The 22,979-nt window shown below is 49.9% G+C and overlaps 1 protein-coding gene across 1 annotated transcript in view; it reads left to right on the top strand.

Moving 5' to 3' along the window:
- STRN (striatin) overlaps nucleotides 1–10,467 on the top strand; it is an 82,800-nt gene extending 72,333 nt beyond the window's left edge. The window contains exons 12-18 of the mRNA XM_049784251.1: nucleotides 1,113–1,160; nucleotides 2,348–2,469; nucleotides 4,705–4,872; nucleotides 6,375–6,515; nucleotides 7,740–7,847; nucleotides 8,969–9,055; nucleotides 9,151–10,467. Of these exons, the coding sequence (XP_049640208.1) occupies nucleotides 1,113–1,160; nucleotides 2,348–2,469; nucleotides 4,705–4,872; nucleotides 6,375–6,515; nucleotides 7,740–7,847; nucleotides 8,969–9,055; nucleotides 9,151–9,320 (844 nt within the window). The 3' untranslated portion in view covers nucleotides 9,321–10,467. The remainder of the gene's footprint in view (nucleotides 1–1,112; nucleotides 1,161–2,347; nucleotides 2,470–4,704; nucleotides 4,873–6,374; nucleotides 6,516–7,739; nucleotides 7,848–8,968; nucleotides 9,056–9,150) is intronic.
- Nucleotides 10,468–22,979: the final 12,512 nt, after the last annotated feature.

Genomic DNA, 22,979 nt, shown 5'->3' with positions numbered 1-22,979 from the left:
GACTTTCTCTGCTGTGACTCGAACAAAGAGCAGAGAAAACGCTTGGTTTCAGATTCTTTTGTGGATGGGCAGCTAGCTGGGACTTGCAGTGACCCAAGTGACCTGTATTTGGATAAGTGGGGTCATCAGAGACAATTGCTTTTCCCAATGTCTTTTCTTTTTTTGTTTTTTTGGGTCACACCTGGCAGCGCTCAGGGGTCACTCCTGGCTCTAAGCTCAGAAATCACCCCTGCCAGGCACGGGGGACCATATGGGATGTCAGGATTCGAACCACCATTCTTCTGGATGCAAGGCAAATGCCTTACCTCCATGCTTTCTCTCCGGCCCCTGATTTTCCCAATTTCTTGCCACGTCTTTATTGTTTTTTTATTTTTGGGCCACACTGGCAGCGCTCGGGTTCCTCCTGGCTCTGTGTTCAGAAATCGCTCTTGGCAGGCAGGGGGGACCATATAGGATGCCGAGATTCGAACCACCGTCCTTCTTTCTGCATGCAAGGCAAATGCTACTTCCAGGCTATCTCCTGGCCCCATTCTAGAAGTTAGTAAAGACTCAGCTCTAAGTCCCCTTTCTGCAGAGTGGTGGTTGGTATTGTGAGACGTGAGGCCCCTGCTGATTTGGATGGTTTTCCCGGGGGTCAAGGATCCACCCCGTTAGTCTTCTTGGGAAGGTAGGAAAGGAAGGATTTTTTTTTCCCCTTGGAAATCCATGGAGTCTCACAACCTTCGTCATAGTTGTTCGATCTGCTGATTGTCTTTGTTTGCTCCTGTGTGTGAGGAGTCCCTGTGATCCTGCTTCCTGCTTTTCTGTCTGGTCTTCAAGCCTAGAGTTCTTCAGAGGAAACAGTTTCCTCAGTGCCAGCCAGTTAGTGACAGAACAGGACATAGGATCCAGAAATATCTCCTCAAAGGCCTGGTGGTCGCTTTCCCTCAGGGCGCCTCTGTTGCCTATAGTCTGAGAGAAAAGCACCCCAGCGGGTGACTGAATTGTGATTTGAGATGAGCCTCGGCAGAGGTGACATTTCTGTGTGGGGCACCTGCTGATGGCCTGTTTGATCCTTTCCTTGAGCATAGCTAAGTTTTAATCTCTCTTTCTCCCCCACCCCACTCTTGTAGGAGTACTTCTCTTGATGTGGAGCCGATCTACACATTCAGGGCTCACAGGTAAGGCTTCCATTTCCATCTGACACCAGCATCAACTACCCTGACTCTGACTGGAATATTGTATTTTCTTTGACTGGCCAGTGTGTGCTGTGTGGTTTGGGGTAAACATCGGAGAGAAGAGAAGATGGAACACAAAACGAATCTATCACTTGCAGACGGGGCTTCCTGCTGAAATGAGATTATTTTGTTTGTTTGGTTTTGGGGCCACACTGGCGGTGCTTAGGGGTGACTCTTGGCTCTGCACTCAGGAATCATTCCTGGCGGACTCAGGGGACCTTATGGGTCACCGGGGCTCAAATTTGGATCTGCCGCACACAAGGCTCTCCTCAGTCCAGCCCCTGAAATGAGATTTTGTTGCCCGGTGTATTAGCCACGGACCTGCACTGAGCTAAGGCTGGAGCAGTTAGCTGGAGGGTTTCTAACCAGGAACCTTGTTTTTCCACAAAGAGATTCTCCAGCAGTTCTGTCAGTCTGACCAAGCATCGGGCCACCATGTCCGGGACTTGGCTCTCATAACCCAGGGACTGGCTCCTCTTATTCAGGATGGTTTTTTTCCTTATTATTATTCTTTTTTGTTTGTTTGTTTGTTTTTATTTATTGGGTTTTTAGGCCACATCTGGTGGCACTTATGTTTATTCCTGGCTCTGTGCTCAGGAATTACTCCTGGCAGGCTTCAGGGACCCTCTGGGATGCCTCGGATCGAACCTGGGTTGGCCACATGCTAGGCCAACACCCTCCTCGATGTGCTATCGCTTTACCTGTTTTGTTTTTCAAAGTTAAATAATTTTACAGTCCTTTTTTTTGTTTGTTTTTGTTTTTGGGCCACACCTGGTGATGATCAGGAGTTATTCCTAGCTCTATGCTCAGAAATAGCTCCTGGCTTGGGGGACCATGTGGGACGCTGGGGGATCGAACCTCGGTCCGTCCTAAGTTAACACGTACAAGGCAAACACTCTATTGCTGTGCCACCACTCTGGCCCCAGTTTTACAGTTTTTTTTTTTTTTTTTTTTAAAGGAAGCCCTTTCTGGAGGACTGTTGGAACAGAGCCCTTAGTTTGGGCTCTTGTCTGACAGCGTGGGTGTAGCAGAAGTGGGAGGAGGAGGGAGAGGATGAATGCGTCCTGGTAGCTCTTGCACTCACTGTGCAGAGCAGGGACACACTTGGTCTCACCTGCACTCCCCTGCAGGGGCCCCGTGCTCTGCGTGGTGATGAGCAGCAACGGAGAGCAGTGCTACAGCGGGGGCACAGATGGACTCATCCAGGGCTGGAACACCACCAACCCTGCCGTCGACCCCTACGACTCCTACGGTAAGTGCCGCCCTCCCCGCTCCTGGTGCTCCAACGTTTTGAGATGCGAGTCTTGCTGGGTCAGAGAGCATGTCTGTCTTTTGGAGCTGATTTTGTATGTGATGCTACAAAGTGAGGGGGAGTTGTATTCTTCTGAGAAAGTTCCCCCCACCCCCCCACCTCCAAGTCTTACCAACCACCCATGTCTCACTCTGAGGCCTCTGTGGTGCTAACACCTTAGTGCCTCCAGGATCCTGACCCCACGTGCTCCTGAGGCTAACTGCAAAAATCATTAAAAATACATCATCTTTTTTTTCTTTATCTTTCTTTTAATTCATTATTTAAGCATATTAAGCAGGTTACAGAAATGTCCAAATTTGGTTTCACTCCTAGAATGACCATCACTCTTCACCAGTGCAGCTTTTCTGCCACCAGTGTCCCCATTTCCCTCCTCCCTCATCCCCTGCCTGTCTTCGGGACAGATATTTTGTTTCTCTTCCTCATTATCATTGTTTTGGTAGTTATTAATGTAGTGATTTCTCTAACTGCGCTCACTGCTCTGTGTGGTAAACTTCATACCATGGGCTGGTCCTACCAGCCCGCATCTCTATTGTCTGAGTATGATTACCGTACTGGCTTTTATTTTTCTTAAATCACACAGATAAGTGAGACTATTCTGTGGCTATCTCTCTCCCTCTGACTCATTTCAGTCAGCATAAAAAATCTCCATATTCATCCATGTATAGGAAAATTTCATGACTTTATTTTCTCCTAACAGTTGCGTAGTATTCCTTTGTGTAGATGGACTACAGTTTCTTTAGCCACTCATCTGTTGTCAGGCAACAACAGTTTGGTTTCTTTTGGTGTTTGGGATGCAGCCCAAGTGCTCAGGGCTGACTCCTGGCTCGGTCCTTGGATCCTCACCCCTGGCAGGGCTCAGGGGACCCCAAGTGTTGGCAGGGATTGAACTTGTGTTGGACCCTCAAAACCTTCATCCCCACCCCTCCTTTGGGCTCTGTTAGAGGGTGGAGAGCTGCTCACCTTTGAGATTCATGGTAACAATACAGGCGAGACCTTGCAGATCCTGGAAGGACCCCAAAGTGTGTGGACAGCACTCAGGAAAAGTCGCTCCACTGTTTGGTTATCCACAAGCCGCTGCCATAGTTCCCTTGTAGAAACTTCCAGAACAGACTGTTTGCTGCTGAAGTTCTAGACATGGGGTCATATTTGTCCTGAGAGCATCTTCTCGTCACGTACAGTGGCTGTGGGGCCCGGAGGGCCAGTGCAGGGGATTAGGCCTTTACCCACGTGCCATCAGCCAGTCCCTCTGGTCCCAGGCGCTACATGGTCCCTCAGCCCTTACTGAGCGACCTGGGGACCCCAGCACTGCAGGAACCCTGAGTTGAGTTGCTAGCTTGACTGGTGGAGCAACTCCGTGAGGGACCCGGAGCCTCACGAACACTGACTGGGAACCCCTCGATCCCCACATGGGGCTCTTTAGCAGGATTAGATTCTCCCTTTGAACTTTCTTTTTCTCCTTTTTGTTTTGTTTTTGGGTCATACCTGGCAGTGCTCAGGGGCTACTCCTGGCTCTATGCTCAGAAATCGCCCCTGGCAGGCTCGGGGGACCATATGGGATGCTGGGATTTGAACCACTGTCCTTCTGCATGCAAGGCAAATGCTCTACCTTTGTGCTATCTCTCCAGCCCTTCCCCCTTTTAGGGGTGGGGTTTGGGCCACACCTGCCTCTGCTCAGAAATCACTCCTGGCAGCCTTAGAGGACCATATGAGATGCCAGATATCGAAGCCAGGTCAGCTATATGTGAAGCAAATGTCCTCCCCACTGTATTATCTTTCCAGCCCTCTCCTTTTGTACTTTTTGACTTTGAGTTTCTTTGGTTTGGGGATCTCACCAGGCGGTGCTCAGAGCTTATTTCTGGCTCTGTGCTTAGGAATCACTCCTGGCAGGTTCAGGGTAACCCTGTGGGATGTCAGGGAACGAATCCTGGTCGGCCTCATGCAAAGAAAGCAACCTTGCTGTCCCATCGCTTCTGCCACCAGTGCTTGTTTTTAAGATAATTGACAGGTCACTCTTGAGGTCCCCGCCCTCTGCTTCCTGTTGACCTTCTCAGAGGCCTAGCAGCTGGGGGCTGTCGGTGACATTGGTCTTGCAAGCTGCTTCTCACATGCTTCGCTTTCTGAGTGGCCCAGGCCCAGCCTGGCTCCCCCCGCTCCTGATCTCCTGTCTCCCCGCAGATCCCTCTGTGCTACGGGCCCCCCTCCTGGGCCACACGGACGCCGTGTGGGGCCTGGCCTACAGCGCAGCACACCAGCGCCTGCTCTCCTGCTCAGCGGACGGCACACTCCGGCTCTGGAGCACCAGTGAGGCAGCCCCAGCACTCAGCGTGTTCGGCGATAACCAAGGTGCCAGCTGCGCCCTCCCTCAACCGTGCCTGCCGAGCGTCTCATCTCACAGGCCGGTCAGGCCCGCCTGGCCTCCCCCGAAACAGCCTTTTCCGACCTCGACTGTCCATGTGCTGAGGGCCAATGCGTGATTCCTTCAGAGCAGTCGGGGAGGATGCCTAGTTCTTAAGTATTATTTGAAGAATCTATAATCTAGGGAACAGCCAGGGACACTGGTATTGCATGGAGCTTTCATGAGTCTGATGGATGTCAGACTCAAGTGCCCTGCAAGGTGCAAAACATTTTCTTTCCTCCCCAAAGTGTCCCTGACTGCGGGGACCCACTATTTGGATTTCTGGCATCATGCTTGGTTCTATCTAAAATTACATTTAGGGGCCAAAAAGATAGCACAGTGGGAGGATATTTGCCTTGGACGCGGCTGAACCATGTCGGACCCGTGTTCGGTCCCCGGCATCCCATATGGTCCCCCAAGCCTGCCAGGGACGATTTCTGAGTGTAGAGCCAGGTGTAACCCCAAAACAAAACAAAACAAAAATTACATTACAAGCTGGAATGGTAGTACAGCAGTGAGGGTGTTTGTCTTGCGCATGACCAAACCAGGTTTGATCTTGGCATTACGTTGAGTCCCCTGAGCTTACCAAGTGATCCTTGAGTGCAGAACTAGGAGTCAGCCCTGAGATCACTGATGCTCAGGTGTTACGGTTGGCAAACAAACCAATTTTGATACCCTGACCCTAAGGCAAAATTTTTGTTGTTTTGTTTTGGAGGGTTCCATGCCTAGTGGTGCACTCCCTGGCAGTGCCCAGGGAGACCCTATTGAATCCCAGAGATCAAAACCAGGTTGGCCATGTGCAAGACAGTTGCCCTCCTCACTGTCCTATCACTCTGGCTTAAAGCTTAAAATATGGTTTTTGTTTGTTTTGGGCCATATTCTGGCAGCACTCTGGTTACTCCTGCCAGGCTGGGGGGACCATATAGGATGCCGGGGATCAAACCTGGGTTGACAATACACAAGCCAAACACTTTCCCTGCTGTGCTTTCACTCCAGCCCAGAAAACTCATTTTTGGAAGTCAGTCTGGACCAGCTCCAGACCTTTGACCTTAGATCACTGAACTTATTCACCAAGCAGATAGACGGAAAAGCAGATGGCATTGAGGGCAGTGATTGTCTCTACTTGTACCATCCTGTTCCTACCAGAGGACCCTAACATGGAAGAATATGGGGAATCCACATTGAGCAGAGACACCCCCCCCCCCCCCCCCCCCGCCATGCTGCCTGTCTAAGGCTGTTTCTTAACTTCCCAACGGGATCGTTCAGGGTGGTGCTGAGCCAAGTCAGGCTGGGAGGGAAAGCAGGCTGGAGAGCTGATGGTGTCTCAGGAATGGGGGTGAGCTGGTTCCCTTTTCGGTGGGGCGCCTCCCACCCCCCCCAGGAAAGCCCCTGATCTGTGCCACGGTGGCTCGCTGACTGCTTCTCCCGCCTCTCTCCCGCCCCCTTGCAGAACTGGGCGTCCCGGCCTCCGTGGACCTGGTGAGCAGCGACCCGAGCCACATGGTCGCGTCCTTCAGCAAAGGCTACACGAGCATCTTTAACATGGAGACGCAGCAGCGCGTCCTTACTTTCGAGTCCAGCCTCGACCCCAGTACGTGACGGCTTAAATAGGGTCCCTGTGGGAACTTCCCGGGAGGTGTTCTGCAAAGCCAGCGCCCTGTTTGCTGAAGTGTCTCTCCGACCCTTGGCAGTGCTTGTTGAACTGGGAGGGTTTACGATCCCAGAATGATTCGTGGTTGATTTGGGGCTTGGCTGAGCATTAGAGCACTTGCCTTGCGTGTGTGAGGCCCTAGGTTCAGTCCATGGCGTTGCCAAAACAAAATAAAACAAGCCATGAAGAAAAAGACTTCTGCTTTCCACTATAGATTCTAAGAATCGGGTTGATATTATTGCATGTTTGTAAAGATACTACTTGAATTTTTTTTTTTTTTGGCCACACCCAGCGGCGCTCAGGGGTTACTTCTGACTCTGTGCTCAGAAATCGCTCTTCGAAGGCTCATGGGACCATGGCGTCATGGGATGCCGGGAATCGAATCCATCTATCCTGGGTCGGCCACATGCAAGGCAAACACCCTACTGCTGTGCTATCATTCGACCCCTAAAATCAGTTTTGAATCCTGTTTAAAAACCATTTGAGCCTTCTTCCAAAGATGGCATGAGTTTAATGGTAGACTTTCAGTTCTGTGTGGAGAAAACAGTAATCTCATCACCTTAAACAAAAACCACTTTTCTTCTTCGTTTCTGACTGGGTTTCAGTGGAAATCCTTCAGCGGCTGGTTTGGTCTCAGATCTCAGCTTGGGCATGAGTTGAATAAAGACTCACATCTGGGGCCTTAGTAGTAGGAGTCGGAACAGGTTTTGGCTTTGCCAAAGGCTGATTTGGGGAGTCATTAATTCAGGACCGTGGTTCTCCCACTATGGGTTCAGTCGGGTTCTTTCACACCGAGCACTTTGTAGCCTGCCCCCTGGTACGTTTGGCTTCAGAGTTCTGGAAGACTGTTGAGTGCAGAAGTGACACTGGCTTGGAGCTTCCAGGACCCCAGAGATGGACGTTGGTGTGGCCACGAGTGGCGGCAGAGAGGCCAAGACTCCAGTTCTGTCTTGTATATGGCCTGTGACCATGTCACAGAGAGCCTAAGAAGAGAGGAATGCCTAAAGTTGGTTAAGCAGTGATGGAACTTGAGTAAGAGCAGAAGTGGCAGAGCCCAGCGTAGAGCAAGGAGTCTCCACAGTTGTCGTTTTATGGAGGCGTCCAGGATAGGCGTGTGAGGAAGGGTCGCCCTAATGGTGTTGCTTTTTCCTGTTTTCCTCCCAGCAGCCAACACTTCCTGCCAAATAAACCGAGTCATCAGCCACCCTACGCTCCCCATCACCATCACTGCTCACGAAGACAAGCACATTAAATTCTATGACAACAATACAGGTAAGAATTAACCGAAAGGGCCGGAGGGGTAGAATTTCAGCCAGGAGGGCACTGACTTTGCACGCAGCCAACCTGGGTGTGATTCCTGAGACCGCCAGGGGTGACCCCTGACTGCAGAGCCAGCAGTCAGTCCTGAGCACTATCAAACCAACCAACAAAACCTGATTTAAAAAATGGATCATTACCGGTTGGAGTGATAGCACAGCAGGTTGGGCATTTGCCTTGCACATGGCTGACCAGGTTCCATCCCTGGCACCTCATGAGGTGCCCTCCCGAGCTCCTAGAAGCGATTCCTGAGTGCAGAGCCAGGAGTAACCCCTGAGCACAGCCAGGTGTGGCCTAACAACCAAAAAACAGCAAAAATATCAGCTGTTGAGTAGCTGTACAAATACAGCTAGAAACACTCCAAGTCATTTGGTTTACTTCATCACTTTCCATGGACATATGCTAGGATACAATGTGATATAATATGATATCCTGACGCTTTGGTTCTGATTGATTGATCCAGGTTTACTTCCTTACCCTTTCCATGGACTAATTAATACAACACAATACAACACCACAACACTATACTACACTACACTACACTACACTACACTACACTACACTACACTACACTACACTATATTCCTGATGCTTTGGTCCCGGTTGGTTGGCCCCCAGGGGCCCTCTTAGTTTTTATTTCGACACTCGCCGGGTCTCCAGGAACCCATAAAGTGCTGCTTTGGGAGGAAATCCTTCACCTGGCGCTGTAGCTTTCTTCGCTTCTGCTGGTTTTCGGCTCCACAGCCAAGGTGGACTTGCGCTGACTGCTCGCCTGTCAAGGGATGAGTCATTCAGGACCTTCCATTTCTTTCTTCATTCGATTTCCACCGGAGGGGTGGCTGGCCTATCTTTCTCTCCACGCTTTGGTCTTTGCCCTGGTGTTCCCTTAACTCTTGTCCTATTGTCCTGACATGATGTGTCCAAGTTGCTGCTTTTCCCACGGTGGTTTGAAAGCCAGAAACCAAATCCCAATGTCGAGCCAGCAGAGCCTGGCAGCTGGCGTAGATTAGGGGGTGGAGGCTTAAATCCCCAAGAACGAGTCTTGTTCTCAGCCCGTCTCTTTCTCTCTTCCACAGGCAAGCTCATCCACTCGATGGTCGCCCACCTCGAAGCCGTCACGAGCTTGGCGGTGGATCCCAACGGCCTCTACTTGATGTCTGGCAGTAAGTACCGCCACGGCGGGTTCTTTCTCCACCCTCCCTCACCATCTCGCATGTGGGTGACGGTGACTCTCTTACCTTGCTCCTTCCCATGCCAGGCCACGATTGCTCGATACGCCTCTGGAACCTAGAGAGCAAGACGTGTATCCAGGAGTTCACGGCGCACCGCAAGAAGTTCGAAGAGTCGATCCACGACGTTGCTTTCCACCCCTCCAAATGCTACATTGCCAGCGCCGGAGCTGACGCGCTGGCCAAAGTCTTCGTATGACGCGATGCGTCGTCCGCCTCCCCACTTTCAGTTCCTTCCAGATAACTGACGGCACAAAAGAGAGACAGAAGACCGGGGCCAGACCCAACTCTCGTCCTGCCCTTCTGTTCCCCGGAGGAGCACAGAGAACCTGGACGCAAAGGTCGCGTCTCACAGGTCGGGGACCATTTTCCAAAGCGGGCAGGTTTGGTTCAGGTCGCTGCCAGCTCTACCAAAATCCAGGAGCCTAAAAATGAATTCCAAATGCTTCCCCCTCTTTACCCCTCCCCCCGAAAAGCTTGAATTCTAAGGTGGTTCGAATGCACTAGGCCACCGGGTGTGATGGTAATTACAGCTTTTTCCTCCCCGTTGGCGCCATATGTGGCTGGTCATGGCGAGAGGAAGAGGGCAAGTGTCAGGCTAGGCCTGTCTTCCCGAGAAATCTTGGGGGAAGTGCAGGGGGTGGTGGGAACAAGCAGTCTTTGTCTTTGCATCTGCCCCGAGGCCGGGCGAAGGGCCGGGACCCTCGCCCTCCTTCCCGCCCTTCAGAGAAAGCCCCTGACAGAGCATTGGCCTGTCCAGGGAAAGCAAAGAAATGCAATAATACGTGAAATAGATGACTATTAAGAAATGCTAAACAAAAAAAATATTTAGTTTGTAAGCAGATTTCTATTATATTGTATCACAGTTTTGAAAGTGAGTTTGGTACCATTCCCGAGTTCTACGGCCAGAGCCCTCACCATTCTGGAGACGAGCTGGGTCGAGGCCGCTCTGGCCCTTTGAAGGCTCAGTAGCTTATTCAGGTGGAAGATTCTACTGATTCGATTTATTTTGAAGAGTAAACGGAGCAAATATCTCGTATCATTTCTTTTCATTTCAAAATTCACCTAAGCCACGTGGTCTCTATAGTTGATCTAATGATTCCTGAAGCAGTGAGTGAAAGGACTGAATCTTACCTCCCAAGTCCTTCATCACCATATTTCTGGAGATCTTTGGCACGTTTTTCCTTTGTGTCTTGGTTTATTAGTTCTCTGACACCTACCAAAAAATAGCTCATGATGGTGGTGATGATTATTTTTTTAAAAACAACCCAAAGGGTACAGGTAAACCTCAGGCAGCCACTTTTGTGGAAGGACTAAATAAAGCAGATGATTTTTGTACCCCAGAAGTCCTCTATGGATCTTTCCACAAGGAGCTTTCTAGAAATCTGGCTGGAAGAGTTCAGAGCCTCCCATTGGCGGACACACAGCCTCTGTCTCTCCCTTTCCTTCTCCTGCTACCGTTGTTTCATCCGAGCACACGATGTGTTGGCGGGCAGTGAATCAGTATTGTTGGTGGGTCCATCCATAACTCACAGGGCCTGAGTGCCCTGAGTCCACCTTGCCCGTGAACCCCCCCCCCACCAATCTGGTCTCATGACCCCTCTCTGGTTCATAGACTTCATACACGGTGGTCCTCTTTCACAGCCTTGCTCTCGTTTGTCCAGACTGTCAGAGACCAACATAGAAATGAGAACCATGTTCCCATCGCACAATTTTTTAGCCAAATGTGCAGCTAGTAAGACTCATCTCAGACCTTTTATTTTTCTAACGGCCGATTGCTGAGTACTTCTCTCTCTTGAGTATGTCTCCCATGTCCCCAGACACTGTTGTAATAACAACGCCACTTTTAACAGTGCTGCCTCTCCTGGAAGGAGGATTCTGGCTGCGATGTGGGTACTATGACAGTTCCCTTAACCCCCTCTGCTTGTCTACATCTCTGATTGGCCAGAACGCAGGCACATCAGTCTTTAAAATTACATTTGCCCACTGGCTGCCAGATGTGCTTTCCCCTTCGGCAGACACGCAATCCCCTGCCATTTCACCCGTGCTTTGGGTTGACGGTGGGCTCCAGGGGACCCCTCTGTGTCGTTGGATGAGCCGTGAGGGACAAGAGCTCTGCAGACCCGAGTTCTCCTTTGTGTCTGGGGGATCCCACATTTGGGGGCTCACCGAGTACAGAGAAGGGTTGCCGGCCTAACCCGTGTCGGGCCACCCCAGGCGCTTCCAGTCAGCATAAGAGGATGCCAGCAAAAGCGATCCCATCCGCCACAGCTTTCCTAGAACCTTCCATGGGCCTCTGGGCCTGCCTTGCCTTGGTTCCTGCGTCTCGAAGATGAGACATGCTGTTTGCCTGCCCTTTCTTTGCTCTTCCTGGTGGACGTTTGCGGCTCGTGAGCAGGACACGCAGGAGAACGCAGAGCAGGGAATCATGGAACGCTCCCTCGGAAACTTCCGTGGGGCCTCGGAGACTGTTTATTGCCAGAAGCAGGCGGTCCTTCCCCTGCACTGTCAGCATCTCAGCTTAGGGATGCGCCCGAGCATCCTCTGTGCACTCAGCCATGTGTTTCTCCTTCCACCTACCCCAAAATTCAGTGAAGAATTCCCCATAACGAACACATCCAGCAAAGTCATGGAAAGTGCTTTCGCCAAGTTGGATCGGTCAGTCAGTAGTCAGGGGGTGGGGGGTGGGGACAGGGGCGTGTGGAGACCCACCGGTTGCCACCATCTGTCCACAATCTTTGGGGACCTGAGCACCACCTCTAAGCCCCATTGGCTGCATTCGGTGCTCAGCGTCCGGGCAGAAACTCCCTGAGGGACGTGTTCACTTTCAGTATTTTTCTACTGAACAGCTTGAGGGATTTTTCTTTCCATTTTGCCATTAAGCAGCTGGTCCGTGAGGTGCAGTATTTTGCTTTTATAATCATTTAGTCACGACATACAGGGGGGAAATGGGAGCTGCATTACCGATCAGGAACTTTGTTGATCTGACTTTCATTCCTTCAGTATTCTTGCTTTTTGAATTCCTTTGGGAAATGAAAACTTTATTTGAAAAAAAATGTCTACAAATGTATGTATATTTTATAAATATATATTATATATATGATAGGAATATATATAATATATATAGACCATATATATACATATCTATAAAACCATAGGTGCATTTTACTGTTTTGTATTTTAATTTTTTTTTTGGAGGTAATGGGCACAGCAGACAAGGATGAGTATGACGAAGTAATTGTGCTGTGGCTTTTGCAGTATAATCCAGAGTTCTAACTGTTTAAATGGCTGTATATACTATATCTTCATTCTAGGCTAGCATGCTTGTTTTCCAAAAGACTGTCATTCTAGTTTATTAAAATCTGAATGTAAGAAAACCTGGCTATTCAAATGTGAATTTAAAAAAAAAAAGGAAGATTCCATATTCAGAACCGGACTAGAAATTCCGTGGAACATTCTGGCTTTTCAACAAAAACTGCTGTATCATCCAGAAGGCAATAGCTAGAGAATGAAAGGTGCCTTTAAAAAAAATACAAATGCAGCCTTACTGTGAGGGTGAGGGTCACGTCTGAGTGTGTGTGTGTGTGTGTGCCTGTGTGTGTGTGCAGGGGTGGGGGATGAGGGTTTGTTTTTTTTTTTGCATGTGCGTGTGCGTGTGTGTGCATTCACATGCCCATTTGGGGGCAGTCTCAATCCATGACCATCAGTGTCTTTTCATTGTGTCTGCTCAACTTCTAGAACTTCAGGGGTCTTTTCATTCATGGGCGAAGCTCTTTCCAAGCACCATGTGTCAAATTTCCAAGAATTGTGAATGTGAATTCTTAGAAATGTCAATACCACGAAGAAAAAAAGAAAAACAACTATTCAAGTATAGTTTAAATTTAGGGTCCAAGGAAAATCGTTGTTTCACCAGAATCGTGGGGTCGCTAGTATTGGCTCGGTTCGTGTGATTTTAAAAAATAGTACTTCATCTATTCTCCCTTACACAGAGGGTGCCATGAAATTCTTGGGTGAGAAAGATTCAATTTGTAAAAAGTTTTTTCTTTTTCTTTTGGGGGGCCCACACCCGGCAGCACTCCACGGTTACTCCTGACTCTGTGCACAGAAATTACTCCTGGCAGGCTTAGGGGACCATATGGGACACTGGGGATCGAACCTGGGTCGGCCACACGCAAGGCAAGTGCCCTCCCCACTGTGCTCTCTCTCCGGTCCTCTTCCTCCAAATTAGCTTTTAAATCACAGTCTGAGCTAGTTAAACTTTCAGCCTCCAAGTAGCCTCAGAGTATCCAAATGGCATTTTTCAGATCTACCTCTGTCACTGCTGCCATCTAACTCAAGCAGACCTCGACGACGACGCCTGCCATGGTGGCTGGACGGACGCCTGCATCCGTGTTGGTGCTTGTCCTGGCTTGGCCATTTCAGATACACGGGACTATGGTGTCTTCCCATCTGATGGAAAGACGTAAAATCCATTTGATTTTCCTTTGATCATCAAGGTTATTGCTCTCTGGCCAGTCTGTGTGTGATGTCCCATCCCAGAGCCTGTATATTAGAGCTCTAATTTTTTTTAAATCATATTTTTCTTCTTTTTATTTTTTTGGTTCTGTGGAAGCCATTTCCAAAAGCTGTAAGTACATCATTATGTTTTTTGCACAGAAGTTGCTGCCACAACTGTTGCCTGTTCATTTGCATAAATTGGACACTGGGGTTCAGGTTAGATAAAAGTGTAGCCGACAGAAGTGATGGGATGCTTTTATGAGCTCTGCCAACTCCCCAAATTCACTCTAGAGAAAGGTTCAGCAAACTAGCAAGAATAAACTTTTGAAACAGGCCAAGTCGTGGATAATGATGGAACCTTGGTCCCTGATTTCTTTCTGATTCCCAGAGCCATCATTCGGTGGGCGATAAACGTTGGATAAACTACTAGATTCCAACCTTTAAAAACAAAAACAGAACAAAAAAAAAAACAAAACAAAAACAAACAAAACAAAAAAAAAAACCCAAAACAATCCAGCCAATAGCAGACTAAATCCAGATTCCCCCAATTCTCTGCTTTATCCTAGTATCCCAGAAATGGAGCTCAGGGCTCCCAATTCCTGTGGGTCCTGGCTAGTTTTAAGTTTTTGATGGGACTGAAGTGGGACCACCTTCCTTTCCTATGAGCCCTGTGGTGTGCCCTGGAACGCTCCTTTTCATTTCAAGTAACTCTCGTGTCTGCCTGGCGTGGCCCAGGCTGTGAACCAGTGAGTGCCTTGTTAGTCTAGAATGTTCCCCGGGCGGGCCGCTGGCTCCTCTCTGGCATGTACGCTGAGCGGTTATTTGCCTCTCGGGGTGTCACAGCAGTCGGGGTGTCAGCGAACCGTCTACCTCCCTGCCACTGTCCTCTCGTTGAGCTGGAGTGAGCCCCGGAGAGAACAAATTCACCCCAATCCCTCCATCTCTGCACACCATTGTTCAGCTGAGGTTTTTCTCTCCACTTATTCTTTATTCAGTCTCTTCTTTGTAATTCTGTAATCTGGTTATTCTGTCTCGTCTCAGCCTCAGTTTACCTGAGCTGACCCTCGGCAAGGTCACATCAGATTCCTAAATGACCTCTCTCCCTCCGAACCCCATCATTCACCTCTACCCCTCACCCCGCCCTCATCACCTCCCTGCCCCCCAATTGGCGAGCTCTGGGCCAGATTGTTTTGAGCTTCAGGTATTTTGAAATTTAGTGATAATAACTATTGTAAATGACTCCAAATGCTAACTTTTGTGGTGAAGATGTCTCTCTCTTTTTTTTCTTGTAAATTCAGGGTGTGGATAAGCTAACGAAGGTCTCCTTTTGGGTGGCTCTGAGTGTACCCTCTGTTTTTAAATAAAGTGTGTAAATACGGAGAACGTGCTGGAAGTCTCATGCGTTGGAATATTATTAGCTACTTTGGGAATCCCGTGGATGCGCAGTCAGTTTGTTGAAATGCTTGAAGACAACCTCATTGTGTTTTCTTCCTGGGCTGGGGTGGGGTGCAGCATCTCGAGGGGGGGCAGCGAGGGGTAAAGAAGGGCCACGCTGAGGAGCTGAGACCCACGTGAGGCCCTGAGCGTGCCGTGGACGGGACACAGCACAGGGGACATCAGGAACCTCAAAAGCTGGGAAAGATCCAGGCACAACCAGGGATCGCATCTTCCATCATTTTGGGGACACAACTCTGTGTCCCAGTGTTCATTGACATTGGTAAACTCCACATGTACATGGATACAAGTCATGTGTTAACCTTTTCACCCCTTGGTTCAGCTTCATAACCATGAAGCTTGGAGAGCCGCCGTCGGCCACTTTACTCAGATGAAGTCTCTTTTCCTCCCAGAACTTGGTATCTGCGTGTCTGTCCTCTGTATCTCCTCTCTCTTCTCTCCCCCCTCTTCTCCCAATTTAGAGTCGGATTCTACTACATGCAACCTTGGGTTCCCACTTAGGGTGCCCATAGGGTCCCCTCAACCCCTGCCAGGAATAACTCTTGTGTACAGAGCCAGGAGGAACCCCTGAGCATTGCTGGGTGTGGCTCCAAATCTAAAATATTAAAGAATCAAGGCAGAGGATGGAGCCTTCCTTAACAGGGGCCTGGGTGAATTTAGGATCCAGCTGCTGGGTGTGTGTGTGACCAAATGAAAGCAAAACTGGAGCTCACAATCCTGTCAAGGAAAGGAAGGAAAAGCGACAGTATAAATGAAAGAGTATTATTCCCAAGAAGAACCAACCAGGCAGAGGAGATTCTGTCTCAGGCTGAAAAAAAATTAATAGAAATGAAAAGAGCCTTTTGAAATAAGTCTGGAGGAATTTTTAAAGAGGATACGTATATTTCCTTAGGTATATTAATAGGTATAATTCTTACTGTGAATTTCCTTATGTAGATGTAGTTTTCCCCACCCCTTTTTTCTGGATCTGTTTAGTAGGAAATTCTTGTAGATCAGTTTCTCTTGGGTTCTGAGTTCATATTAGAACCAGGTTCTAGGGATTATTTAACTTGTTATTTTTACCCCCATATGTACCAATGGTATGTGGCATTGTTCCTTTTTGCATAGACACATAAAGATGGGGAAATGTTATGAATAGAAGTTCTTTTTTTATTTTTTAAGAAGTTCTTTTCTAATAGGGATAGGAACATCTAAATTTTTTTCAGTGAATTCAAATATTTTATTTAAACACCTTAGTTACAAACATGATCGAGAGCGCCTGACACGCAGCGACGGGGACACGGAGCCCACACAAAGACAGAGAAGCGGGAGGGGGGAGGGCGGCATGAAGCCGGTCGTTCATCCCGTCAGGAAGCCTCAGTCACCAGAGGAACATCTAAATTTTTTATTGCATGGGGGGCCTTTCACCCTAAACATGTGTCATAGTGACTTGACCTGGGCTTCACTCAACCGGACATCAGCCATTCACCCCTGAACCTTGGATCTCATCTTTGGAACCAGCACAGTTTCCTGCACCAGACCAGGAATCTAACTTCTACTGGAGAAGGTCCTAATGCTGACCTGGCACCGACTTGCTCCAGGGTGGGTTTCCCTGCCTCGCCATCTAAAGGTGAGATGAAAGCAGAAGTCACTTCTTGATACCCTGACTTTGACATGGAATCTGTGCAAAAACCAAGATCTCTAATTCCTGAAGCCTGACTGTGACAACGATTTAGGAGAATTTTTTTCTGTGGTCATGAAGGAAGATTTTGGGGTTAGACAGTTTATTATGTCTTGAGCCTGTTAGTTCTTACGGCAGAATGATTATGGGTAGGGACATGCTGCTTTTAGGTCAAAGTTTTATTCTTTCTATCTTCCCCAACTTTGTGCCTGTGCAAAAAAACCTGCCACCCTGTCTTTTAGATAGGGGCTCTTGCCTTTTTCATAGGACACAAATTACTCTGTTCTGCTTCATATTTCTGCATTTTTCCATAAAATCAAAAATGGAGAAAGGATGGGGGCCAAGGGCCAAGGGTCTCAAGTGGTTCAAATCCGAGCATCCCTTATGGTCCCCCCGACCCTGCTGGGGGCGATTTCTGAGTGTAGAGGCAGGAGTAGCCCCTGAGAGCTGCCGGGTGTGACCCCCCCCCAAATAAAAGGTGTGTGATGAAGGTAGAGACAGCAGTGAAGAGACTGGGGTGGCCCCAACAAATCACCCAAGACCATTTCTCTCAGGTCAACTTGGTGTGCCTGCATCTGACATACATCTGTGACACGCACCCACGTCTGACACGCATCCGTGTTGGTTTTCAAATGTCAGACCCAGACACTCAGTACTGGGTTTTGCCTATCTCTAGCTCCCGATTTTGGCAGCTTTTGCAGTTTCATGTGTGCGGTGAGAACTACGCAGTGAGTAAGTGAGTGTACACGAGCAGGTCCACAAGCAAGAGCCATGACTGGGTGTGTGCGGGGTGTTCGGGATCCCAAGTGTCCTCAAGCCTTCTCATTCAAGTCTGCTAGATCTTGTGTGTGTATGTGTGTGTGTGTGTGTGTGTGTGTGTGTGTGTGTGTGTGTGTGTGTGAAAATGCCTTCTGCAGTGGCTCCTAGATTCCTTCCTTCCTTCCTTCCTTCCTTCCTTCCTTCCTTCCTTCCTTCCTTCCTTCCTTCCTTCCTTCCTTCCTTCCTTCCTTCCTTCCTTCCTTCCTTCCTTCCTCCCTCCCTCCCTCCCTCCCATCCTTCCTTCCTTTTTCTTTCCCTCCCTCCCTCTGTCCCTCCTTCCCTCCCTTCTTTCCTTTTTTCATTATTATTATTATTATTATTATTATTATATGTTTTTTTGCCATACTTGGCTGTGCTCAGGGATTACTCTTTTTTTTTTTTTTTTTGGTTTTTGGGCCACACCCGGTAACGCTCAGGGGTTACTCCTGGCTATGTGCTCAGAAGTTGCTCCTGGCTTGGGGGACCATATGGGACACCGGGGGATCGAACCGCGGTCCGTCCAAGGCTAGCGCAGGCAAGGCAGGTGCACCTTTAGCGCCACCACCCGGCCCCAGGGATTACTCTTGACTGCACTCAGAAATCGCACCTGCCAGGCTCACGGACCATATGGGATGCCAGGAATTGAACGCAGGTCCACCCTGGCTCAGCAGCACAGCTCTACCACTGTGCTATCACTCTGGCCCAGATCTTCGTGTTTCTTAATTTGGTGGCAGCGGGAGACTCCTTCTGACTGTGCTCACTAAGTGAGGGTCACTCGGCACAGCATCTGTGGCCCCAGGGATTAAACGGGCCAGCAATGGAGCCTTGACCCTGTGCCATGTCCCTCGCCCTTTTAGCTCAGCACGACACTTGGTCCCTGATTCTGCTGTTACACTGCAACATGGTGGGACGTTGACTTGGCTACGAGATTGTTCTGTGGCAGCTCCCTTGTTGCTGGATTAGTGCCTGGGTGTGGGGTTGCTCCTGGGGGAGAATTTTTCCAAAATTCTGGGGGAGCAGCTGTGGGGTCCTTGTGGTGTCACATCCCCCCCAATCAATATTGACAATTTTTCCAAAGACTACAGCAGTTTGTATTTCTTTTTTTTTTCCTTTTTTTGGTGTGTGTGTGTGTGTGTGTGTGTGAGACGTTCAGGGTTACTCCTGGCTAGAGGGACCATATGGGACTCTAGGGATCGATCCTGGGATGGAACCTGGTCGGCTACATGCAAGGCAAGGCAAACACCTACCACTATGCTATAGCTCTGGCCCCAGCAATTTGTATTTTTTTTTTATTTTTTGGGCCACACCCATTTGATGCTCAGGGGTTACTCCTGGCTAAGCGCTCAGAAATTGCCCCTGGCTTGGGGGGACCATGTGGGATGCCGGAGGATCGAACCGCGGTCCTTCCTTGGCTAGCGCTTGCAAGGCAGACACCTTACCTCTAGTGCCACCTCACCAGCCCCAAGCATTTGTATTTTTATAACAGTCCCTTGTGTGTCATTTGCAAGAGTCTGTGAAGTAAGTGGGTGGCTCCCACAGTCAGTGGACAGCTTCCACACATTTTATTTAATTGATTTATTTTTGGTTTCTTTGGAAGGCCACACCCGGTGGCTCTCAGGTGTTCCTCCTGGTCCTGTGCTCAGAAATCCCTCCTGGCAGGCTTGGGGAACCCTATGGGATGCCGGGAATTGAATCTGAGTTAATTAGTGCGATGTGCAAGACGAATGACTTCCCCGCTGTGCTATTGCTCCATCCCTCTGTCTTTAATTTTTATTAGTTTCTATCACTTTTCAAAACTCTGCCTGGTTCTGGGCATGTAACGTGGATAATTAGAGTTTGGCCAGTTTCGCTGAGACTCGTATGGGCTCATTTCTTTTTTTTTTTTTTTTTTTTTTTGGTTTTTGGTTTTTGGGCCACACCCGGCACTGCTCAGGGGTTCCTCCTGGCTGTCTGCTCAGAAATAGCTCCTGGCAGGCACGGGGGACCCTATGGGACACCGGGATTCGAACCAACCACCTTTGGTCCTGGAGCGGCTGCTTGCAAGGCAAACGCAGCTGTGCTATCTCTCCGGGCCCATCATTTCTGTGTTAATCTCTTCATAGTGACAAGTGTCACCCTGCTAGCACAGCTACTGCCTCTGTGTCTGAGAACCTCGACAAGCCTGAAAAATCACTCAGCTAGCAGCAGCCAGAGTAAGGCAGTCGTTGGCTTGGGCGTCTCTGGCCCACTTGTCAGGGCGGGACAGTTTCCTTCCATCTTGACACCCTGGAGTGTTGACTTTGTGTCCTGAAACCCTGATTGGTTCCCCATTTTCCCTCTGGCAGGACCTGTCTTGTGCTTTGAGCTCAGGAGGGGGACAGAAGGGCCATGAGTGCTGCTAGCGAGAGAGAACTTTGCCACAGCGCCATCCATCCCATCTCCCAGGGGCCCTGCAACATGAGAGGGAGCTGGGTGGGACACCGTCCTGCTTTGTGTGGTCACCAGATGCCATGTCATGTGCCGTGGGAGAGGCAGCAAGGGAGGAGCTGTTTCAGGTGGCCTCTTGGTTAAACCAGTATTTCTCAACTTTCCCCTATGCTGGACCCACTTTCCTATCTTCTTTTTTTTTTTTTTTTGGTTTTTGGGCCACACCCAGTAACGCTCAGGGGTTACTCCTGGCTATGTGCTCAGAAGTTGCTCCTGGCTTGGGGGACCATATGGGACACCGGGGGATCGAACCGCAGTCCGTCCAAGGCTAGCGCAGGCAAGCCAGGCACCTTACCTTTAGCGCCACCACCCAGCCCTTCTTTCTTTTTTTTTTCTTTTTTGTTTTTGGGTCACAACTGGCGACGCTCAGAAATTGCTCCTGGCTCGGGACCATAAGGGACTCGGGGGATCGAACTGCGGTCCATCCTGGGTCAGTTGCGTGCAAGGCAAATGCCCTACTGCTGTGCCACTGCTCCGGTCCACAGATCTTGTTCCCATCCACGACCTCCCTGTCCAACCAGCTGGGGTCCTAGTCCGGCATGCCATGACTCTCCCCCATTTATGTGTTTTTTCACCTGCAACCTCTGGAATATTATAGGAGTCACTGAGAAACAGAGTTTGAAAGCCAGTATTCAGGGTCGGAGTGATAGTACAGTGGGGAGGGCAGCCGACCCAGGTTCAATCCCTGGCATCCTTTGAGCACTGCCAGGAATGATTCCTGAGTGCAAAACCAGGAGTCAACCCCAAGTGCTGCTGGGTGTGGCCAAAGAGAGAAAAAGAAAGGAAAAGAAAAAAAAGCCAGTGTTCTCTGCCACAGCGCCCTTAGAAAGTCATCCCTTGGTGCCAGAGTGATAGTGCATGGGGAGGGCACTTGTCTTGCATGTGGCGGATACTGGGTGGATCCTCGACCCCACATATGGTCCCCCAAACCTGCCAGAAATGAACCCAGAGCACACCCTGTTGGGTGTGGCCCCAAACAAAACAAACAAAAAGGCGTCACTGTTTCTTTTCTGCTCTCTCTCTCTTCTGGATCACCCTGATCATAAATTTGAATGGTGATGGGGGGTTGTAGATCGTGAACCCTAATATCCTGCCTCACATGACCTCCCTGGAGGAACAGCTGCTCATTTTTTCTGTCTTCCTTCCGTTTTGGGGCGACACCCAGCAGTGCTTAGAGTTCTGCGCTCAGAAATCATTCCTGCCAGGCTCGGGGGACCATATGGGATGCTGGGATACGAACCGGACTCCGTCCTTTATTGGCCTCGTGCAAGGCAAATGCCTTGTTGCTGTGCTATCGCTCCGGTCCCAGGAAGCTTTTCTTAACGTATAATTGTGTTCTTTCTCCCTGTCAGGATATAAACCCAGAAGATTGTCTTCTACACCATAGAGACTTTGGTTTTTCTCGGAGGTGCTAAAAACTTTCAAGAAATAATCATTTCAAGCCACAGGAGTGAAGGCAAATACCTTGCACACATCCAATCTGGTTCTGTCCCTGATACTGCATATGGTCCACCCAACACTCCTGAGAGAAACCTCTAGGCAGAGCCAGGAGTAGCCCTTGAGCACTGCTGGATGTGGCCCGAACCCCTCCATCCCCCCAAACAATCACATTCAGACAAAAATTCTTTGGATGTAGTAACTCAAAAAGATCTTAGCATGGGACTGGGGAGATAGCACAGCGGGAAGGTGTTTGCCTTGCATGCAGCTGATTCAGGACGGATGGTGGTTCGAATCCTGGCATCCCACATGGTCCCCTGGGCCTTCCAAGAGCCATTTCTGAGCGCAGAGCCAGGAGTAACCCCTGAGTGCTTCTGATTGTGGCCCAAAACCAACCCCCCCCCAATAAAAAAACAAAAGGCCTAAGCTTCTGATAGAGCAAGTGACCTTCGTTCCAGGGACGAGTGTGGCTGGCATGGCTGATCCTAGTTTAATTCCAGCACCTTGTGGTTCCCGAGTAAAGGCTGGTGCAGTTCCCTTGGGTGGGGGCAATACCACTGCATGGTCCCAACACCCCAGAGTCCCAGCAGCACCCCAAAAAGTGGGCTCCCTTTGCTCTTTAAAATCGACAGAGCAGACCTGGGGAGATAATGAGCAGGAGGGCTTTGACCTTGCATGTGGCTAGCCCTGGACGATCCCAGCACCCATGGGACCAACCCCAACACTGCCCAGGGACCTTAGCATCACAAAGGGTCCCTTAGGCGCCCCTGAGAGTGACCTACCCTTCTGCACCCCAACAAGAAAGCAGGAACAATCACGCATGCCTGTTGGAGATGAAACACTTGTCTTTGCTGGACACCAGCCCCGGCCACTTGGTGCTTCCGCCTCAGCCCAGCCTGGAGGGTCTGTGGGCACTGGGAGTGCAGAGCAGTGGGTGTCAGGAATTTGGGGTACTGACTGCAGGAAAGACCCCCTGCAGGAGGGCTTTGGGGAGCTAGGAGGGTCCCCCAGAGTCCAGGAGTGTGTGAGCCTTATGGCTCCAAGTGGCTCCCAACAGGACCAGAAGCACCCAAGGTGACTGTGTGTCTGGGGCCCAAATGAGCCACACCACCTCCTCCTCCTCCTCTTTCTCCTTTTCCTCCTCCTCTTCCTCCCCCTCTTCTTCCTTCTTTTCTTCCTCTTCCTCCTTTCCCTCCTTCTTTTCCTCCTCCATTTCCTCCTGTTCTTCCTCCTCTTCCTCTTCTTTCTCCTCCTCCTCCTCCTGCTGCAGCCTGGCCCTCCCTCCTGCCCACTTACTCCATCTGCTCCTGTCCTGTCCCCCCTCTCTCTGGGTGACCCCTAATCCCGGGGCGGGGTGGCGGTGACAGACAGGCGAGTGGGACCCCATACAGGGCCTGGGAGGGAGTCCCTGCCACCCTCCCGCAGCCCCTGCGTTTCCGGACACAGATTGGTTCGGGCCTGGACACGGGCCTTTAATTGCGGCTCCGGGTTCGAGCCTGGAGTGGGGTGGGTCCCAGCCCCTCTGGGTGCCCCCCTGTTGCTCGC

Source organism: Suncus etruscus, chromosome 12 (genome assembly GCF_024139225.1).
Source record: "Suncus etruscus isolate mSunEtr1 chromosome 12, mSunEtr1.pri.cur, whole genome shotgun sequence".
In the NCBI taxonomy this organism is placed as follows: Eukaryota; Metazoa; Chordata; class Mammalia; order Eulipotyphla; family Soricidae; genus Suncus; species Suncus etruscus.
This window is presented reverse-complemented; position numbering and strand designations above follow the sequence as displayed.